The 7843-nt window shown below is 31.6% G+C and overlaps 1 protein-coding gene across 1 annotated transcript; it reads left to right on the top strand.

The window, feature by feature from the left end:
• Positions 1–1102: 1102 nt before the first annotated feature.
• LOC21408076 (zinc finger protein ZAT11) lies at positions 1103–1836 on the top strand. Its single transcript, XM_010098324.2, has one exon. The coding sequence runs from the start codon at positions 1203–1205 to the stop codon at positions 1773–1775; it is 573 nt and encodes a 190-aa protein (XP_010096626.1). The 5' UTR covers positions 1103–1202; the 3' UTR covers positions 1776–1836.
• The last annotated feature ends 6007 nt before the right edge of the window (positions 1837–7843 follow it).

Raw genomic sequence — 7843 nt, 5'->3', positions numbered from 1 at the left:
GGATATATTTAAAATTTTTATTGATAAGGAGACATATATAACATTTTTGGAGAAAACATATACTAAAAATCAAATATCAAAAATCGGGAGCATTGCCCCTGGGCCTTACCTCCCTCCGCCACTGCTAGTACCAAAATTGCTTGGGAAGTAAAATTTTAACCCAAAGACCCATGTAATGGAGAGATTTTATTTTTCCTTAATTTTGTTAAACATGCATAATGTGAACACATGCACATATCTACTAGTATATAAATTGAAATATTTGATTAATATTGCCACATGCTACTGAGAAAATACGTATATAGGATTATATAATTACTTTTCACATGGGAAAGTTGGATTTTTTTCTACATCTCTCTCTTTCTCTCTTTTTATTTTGGCCAAAGAATACGATTGCACAGTTGTATCATCAATTAGCTAGTAGTGTTTGAAAAATTGTTATGTTATTTTTATCTCTAACAATTATATCACGAATATTTGGGCCTTTTTTTTTTCAAAATATGAATATAAATATATATTGTATGTATGTATAGACACACTTATAGTTAAGCCCTTCTTGTGCTGGTGTACTTTTCCACGGCGAGACTGCGACTCATGTTGTTGCTTCCTACTTTCATATTAAGGAAGCAATCAAGTTTAGACCAAATGACATGAAAAATACTAGCAAAGCATGAAATGTGTGAATCTTCTACTTCTAGAAAAATAAACCTTTTTTTAATAAAGATGACTTGTTACGGGTATTAACCCAAAAAATAAAGACTTCTGGTTATGGGCTACTTCCAAGATTTCTGTGGTGCATTTGCTCAGCTACTTGATCATGCTTACGTGGTTAGCCGCCGGGTTATGTACTTCGTTTTTTCTAATTTTTTGGTCGTTTTTGTTGATAAATTATTTTTCAACAATAACAGCTCATATTTTATTCCCACAATCATAAATACCTTCTATATATATATATATATATATATATATTATAATATATATATCCCTTATCTCCAAAATGAAAGGTCAAAATTTTCTAAAAAGTCAACCCACAAGAACAATTCACTTTGACCAAAAACACTTACAATACCCTATAAATCTCAAGGCCTCCAATACCCCAAAACGTTCAAAATCTTTAGCCTCCAAACAAAAAAAAGAAAAAGCAAAAAGGACCACATCCACTTTCACACTAAAACCCTCAAAACGTAATTCTTCTTATCACCATGAAGAGAAGCATTACAGACAGAGACCACATGGAAAACCTAACCATGGCCAACTGCTTGATGTTCCTGTCCCGCGGAGATCATCACCACCAATTCGAGTACTCATCGCCGTCGCCATCGTCATCGCCGAGCCGAGTCTTTGAGTGCAAGACTTGCAACCGGCAGTTCCCGTCGTTCCAAGCGCTCGGGGGCCACCGGGCGAGCCACAAGAAGCCGAGGGTGATGACCGGAGACGGAGGTAGCAGCTCCGACAGCCAGGGGGGATCTCCTGCCAAGCCCAAGACACACGAGTGCACCATCTGCGGCCTAGAGTTCGCTATAGGGCAGGCCCTCGGTGGCCACATGAGACGCCACCGAGCCGCCATGACAGAGGTTAACCAAGCTCAACATGTTGTTCGACCTCATCATCATCCAGCTCTCATCATGAATTCAGCTACCACTTTGCAGCAAGTCCCGGTTTTGAAGAAGACGAATAGTAGTAGGAGAGTTTTGTGTTTGGATCTGAATCTAACGCCTTTAGAGAATGACATCAAGATTCTTCAGCTTGGGACGACGGTCCAATTAATTGGTTGATTGTTTCTTATAATTAGATACACACATACATACATACATATATATAAGTAATCGTTTTATATATAGTTTTTGAGTGCTGATGATCAATTTAATTATTGTTTCCTTTCATATGTCATATATATATATATATATATATTGTTTTGTTTTGTTTAGTTGGCATTTTCCGGCCGGTATGCGTTATATTTGTACATGATTTGTTCATTATTTTACATATACAATACAATGATCAGTTTATGGTCTTTTGCTATCTTAAAGAACCGATTGCATATACAAATACAAGTTATGTAGAGATGCATAAAAAGTCTGCAGAGACGATAAATAAACAAACTCCCAGTACGTCTGGTAAGTCACCTCAAGCAAAAAAGAAGGAAAAAAAAAAAAAAAACAGAGACAGAAAGAGAGAGAGAGATGATCAATTTTAAGTTTAGGATTAGTTAAACCACCCGTGTTTTCTGTGTCTATATTTCAAACATTAATTATTTATATATAAATAAGTTATCGTTTATATGAGCTTCCACGCGCAATAATTAATAATGTATGATATATAGAGGGTTTCAAATTCCTTCTTTTTGTGTGTGTGTGTGTGTACAAGTAAGCCTAATATTTTGAAAAAAAAAAAAAGAAATGAGAAAGAGTATACGTATGTTTATGATAACTACACACACACTAAATATTTCTTCTCAAAAGGATAGCTGGCTCCTTGGAAGCTTCCGAGTATATAATATTCTAATAACGTGAACCGTGCTGGTTTTTGGTACACGGAGGCTTTGAAGAATCCCTGTAAAACCATATATACCGTTGAAACTTAACATGAAATTATATAAAAATTTAATGACGTTGTATGATAAGAATATAATTTTATTAATTGTCATAAATTTTTTTATTAATTATTCGATTTATTACAACATTAATATTTTTCAGGTAAAACAATTATACTTATTAATAGATAAATATTAGAGTATATACATGAATATATATATATATATATTCTTCCATTCATTTAAGTATAGAAAGAATTGTTTTTCATTTAAGAAGAAAATTATTTGGCTACCTTTCCATTTAATGATGTCATAGCTAGCTTCTAGTAGTAAATAACTAACTACTTCAACAATATTAAAGTTCATTTTCCTTCTAGGTTATGCACTAGTTCTAGAAAGAAAAGAAAAAAAAAATTGAGAATTAAATAGTTAATCTCTAAGTTATATACACGAGTGCCGTGCTATTCCATACACTGACTCAAATATTATCTTCTTTTTTTTTTTCGGAGACTCAAATATTATCTTAGCTATATATATGTATATATATATATTTATATAAGTTGCTATCTTTCCAAAGTCTTCTAAAGTCAGTACTTACTTGTCTCTACACGGTATAAAGGGACGTACCTTCTTAGAAATTGTCCTTTATATATGAAAGAGAAAGAGAACCTTACTGACTGACCTAGGAAAAAAAAAAAATTGATATTGTTGTTGGGAGTACTTGGCACGCTCCATGCCGTACAAGTAATTTTGCATATAATTCCTCTTTTTTTAATGGGGGCAATTAATACATTATGTCTAGATCTCCGATATTGTTCTGTTTTCCTTCACAATATTTATGGAGGTTGGAATTTCAAAGGAGTTGGAAATTCTAATTAGGGCGGTGGAATTGCCCCACAGTGCTTGAGGGTGACACAAAATAATGTTATTATAATTACAACTAATTGGTGGTAATATATTGCTATAGCCAAAGGGAAAGATATTCAGCGAAACGTCTATGTATAATATGGGTATAAGCGTACCAATGCATGGCAATTTCCTAATGAAGAATAATCCCCTCTCTACCTCATGTGTACATGGATTTATGGTTTTAGTAAATTGGTTCAAACCAAGACAATTAAGGGGTTAAGTTCTCCTAAACCATTTTTAGATAGCTTTTCATATCACATGATCAGATGTCAAAATCACCTCAATCAATGCACATCCAAATGTTAATTTGAATTAAACTCATGAATTCAAATTAACAGCATGAAACCCACGAAATAAGCGGGCGCTTGTTTGTCCACCAGGGTACCATGTAATATTGGCCTGTAAGTCTCTTAATTAATTGGGGGTTTTTTTTAAAGCTCCGTTAACTTTACGAGTTTGAAAAATTGGTCCCTTAAATGACTCTCTAAAGTTTGAAATTCATTACAATGTTAGTCAAATAAAAAATGAGGTTAAAAATTTGAACAGTTTTTTTCACTTGAACATTTAATTGTAATTTTAATCTTTTGGCATTAAATTGATCTTTATATACACATCATGAGTAAAAAAAAATTTGAAATTGGAGAGCCCCTAATTATTTTTCCCAAAACGGTTAATCCTCAATTAAAAAAAAATCACTCGTGATGTGAATATAGGAACCAATTTCATGCATGTAAAAAGACCAAAATATGCGTCATAACGTTCACGTAGAGGAAAACTTTCAAATTTTTTATTTTGTTTTTAATTTGACCAACATTGCAGCGAATTTCAAGATTTAAAGAGTGAATTGTTGAGATTGAAAGTTGATGAAACAATTTGCCAAACTCGTAAAGTTGAGAGAATTATGTCCCTTAAAAAAAAACTAATAATTTTGTTTCTAGCTGAGTATAATGTGCGCATGCTTTATGGATCCAACAATGGAATGGGAATTTTAAATATACATGGTCTAGTGAGATTTAGCTAAACTAATTAATAATTTAAAGTAATAATACTAATATAAAAAGAATTCCGAGAGAGATTGTGTGATTAATTAATGATCGTTGACTTTTCTCATAAGGACAATTATCATGATGCACCCATCTCTTCTAATAATCTCAGCTCTCATTGTCGTAGGTCGTGATCAACATTGACATTATGTATCTGGTCACTTAGAGAAAGAAGCTAGCTACTAATTGTCACTCTAAGCTCAGATCAATTTGAAGGGCCTACAACTTGGTAAGTTAGTATTTATTAACACATAAACCACAGAATTAATAATGACTTAAAACATTATAACTAACCCTAATTTAGAGAACAAGTTATATATAATTTACGTACTGATCTTTGATAACGATACTAGCCTTATCAGTTCGTTAACCGATATATATGTGTGTATGTATACACTCGATCTATCTTCCTAACTCATCTAAACTTCACGCCAATGTTATATTTAAATAGATTTGATACATATATACACACAACACGCGTGTATCATGTATGTATATTAATATATATATACGTATCTGACGCTTTCCCACAAACGAAGAAGATACGTTTGTATATTAGAAGCTATATGCTACAAGCTTTTGGGAATATTTTAACTTGGACGTTCCTTCATTAGATTAGCCAGGTTCTCAAGTTATTAAGACTGACCCAAACAATAATTACATTGGTAATAAACAGCTTCTAGAATGCTGACGCGACGAGATATATGTGTGTGTATATATATGTATGTACATATATATACTTGAAAAATGACGTTTCTTTCTTTCTTTCTTTCCTTTTTTTCTTTTTGAAAGTGGAACAATAAAATTTTCTTTTAAGTAGAAGAATAAGGTTTTGGGCATCACGGTTTTTATCAAACTTTGAATGCCAAATAATCAAAAATTATTTTATAAAGATCTAATTAGTAATTGATAATTTGAATTGTTTATGTAAATTTTATTTATCCAGGTTAATTTCTGACAAGTGTAGCACTGTCTCGTAAATTGATAACCGTAACAAATCCTCATATACACACACACACACACACACACACACACACACACACATAAATATCAAAAAATATATATACACACATAAATATATATTTTTATATATGTACACACATATATGTGAACTTATTTTTAACAAAATTTATTTGAATTTGTGTATACTTTTTCTATTATGACATTGTTTTGAGCTGTATAGTACCGATAAGGTTTATTTTATCCCCACACAGAACTCTCAAAGGAAAAAAAAAAGTACTTCACAACAACTATAGATCATGCGAACATAGGTAATTTTTCTTATACAATAGTTTGGTTAAATATGTAAAAATTTATAGCATAGATGGAGCCAGTAAGGCTCCAGTGGGCAACTCAAATCTTTTATTTTAAAAATTATATATATATATATATATATGTAAGTGTGTATTATATTATATTGGTATACGGCTAGCTCACACTAAAATTAGTCTCATAGCTCCTAACAAAGAAATTACTTTCTCCAAAACTCAAATATACATAAAAACTATAAACTCAATCTTCAATGACCTTGATAATGAAATTAATATACAAGCATGATAGGGGATAATTATAGTGTATTAATTATTTTTATTAAAGTTTTATTTAAATTATTAGCCACACTGATAAAAATTTCTAGCTCCGTCACTGAATTTTAGAGACAAAACCAGTACTCAACCCTAGGATTTTTTTTTTTTTTTGGGTTATAGACATCAAATAGACGGTTGAATGTGGAGCTTCCTTTTTTGTGCCGGTTCTACCTAATAAAACGCTACAAACTTATATCGTTTCCTGATAGTTCTAATTAATCCTCATTTAGTGACTGAAAAAAGGATTGCACTTAAAAAGAGGGTTGTGCTTTAATTCTAGATATACAAAGGAAGAACTCAAGAACATCTGAATGGGTAACAAGTAACGCTTATATACAGGACAAGAAAGGAACTTTTTTTTCCTCCTTAACAACCAAAATATATAAAAAAGAAAAAAGGAACGAGAAAAGAATAAGTTGGCTGAGACTACAAGTAACTGATGATGTATGTACGATGTATTATTGGCAAGAAAAAAATGATGATGTGTACAAATTAGGTGCAATAGCCTGTTCAAAAAAAAAAAAAAAAAAAAAGGTGCAGCAGTATGTAATAATAGCCGCAATAGCAGCCGGGATAAACACCGAGCTTTTTTTCTTCTCTTTTCTTTTTTAAAATTTCCAGCCCAACTTGTATTATACGTATTTTTAAACTGAAGTTGCGCGGATATAGAGAAATATATTCCACCATACAATATATACAAAGTCAAAAACCAATTTGTGCCACAAACAGAAGTCAGTAAAAAAATAAAAAAATAAAAAATACACCAAAAATTGATATCACACATAATACATATTTTTATTACAAATCTTTTATTAGTCAAATAAAAATATCCAATTAACGCATTCAATATATATATATATATATATATATATATATATCCGATCAACCAATGTCAATAATCATATAACACCACCAACAAATCCTTCCACCGACATTCGAAGCAATATTAGGAAAAGGTTGATGTGGTAAATTTTTCTACTCGCTAGTGCTTTCTTTTAATTCATACATGCATATATAATTAATACACATACACACACATCGACGTGATAGCATCCCCAAATGAGCATCAAAATAATGTGCTTCAAAGTCCGCGTTCATTTGAAATTCCATCACAATAATTTGAAAATGCCATAGAAAGAGAAAATCAACAATACATTAATTAATTTAAGGAAGTTCAAAAAATGGGTTAAAAAAGTCAGAGGAATTAGTATTATTATTGATTTGATAAAAAAAATGGTCCTTTTTGGTGTGTCTAATGGGACCATGGGGGTGTGCCTCACACACTACAAGTGGGGAACTTTGACTCCGGAGAGTACGATTGACTGCCATTACCAAAATAATGTTGAGACTACAAAACCTATAAACATCGCCCATTAATTACGAAATTGAGACTTTCATTATGTTCTCTCCTTTTTTTTTTTTTAAAAGGAAATTTGTATTCAAACAGAAATAGATAAACAAACGACATAAGCTAATGATTTGATAGAGAGACAAAAACATGCCTCAAGCCTGAGAACGGGAGATAACCTTGACAAACTAAGATTTCCATTCTTTTTTCTTGTTTTCGTGTTTTATTTTCTTCTTATCTTTTTTATTTCTTCTATGACGAAATAATGGAGACATATCACCTGAGGCTTTCATTATTTTCTCTTGTTTTCGTGTTGTATTTTTTTTTTTTCTTATCTTTGTGTTTCTTCTGTGACGAAATAATGGAGACATATCACCAATCAATCAACATATATGTTTATACAAAATTCCTCTGAATGTGAAAG

Source organism: Morus notabilis, unplaced genomic scaffold (genome assembly GCF_000414095.1).
Source record: "Morus notabilis unplaced genomic scaffold, ASM41409v2 Scaffold139, whole genome shotgun sequence".
NCBI lineage: Eukaryota > Viridiplantae > Streptophyta > Magnoliopsida > Rosales > Moraceae > Morus > Morus notabilis.
The sequence above is the reverse complement of the archived record's forward strand: the minus strand, read 5'-3'. Positions and strand labels throughout refer to the sequence as shown.

Bases quoted from the DNA above. Each gene is read 5' to 3' on its own strand.
- LOC21408076 (XM_010098324.2), top strand. From the start codon at position 1,203: ATGAAGAGAAGCATTACAGACAGAGACCACATGGAAAACCTAACCATG.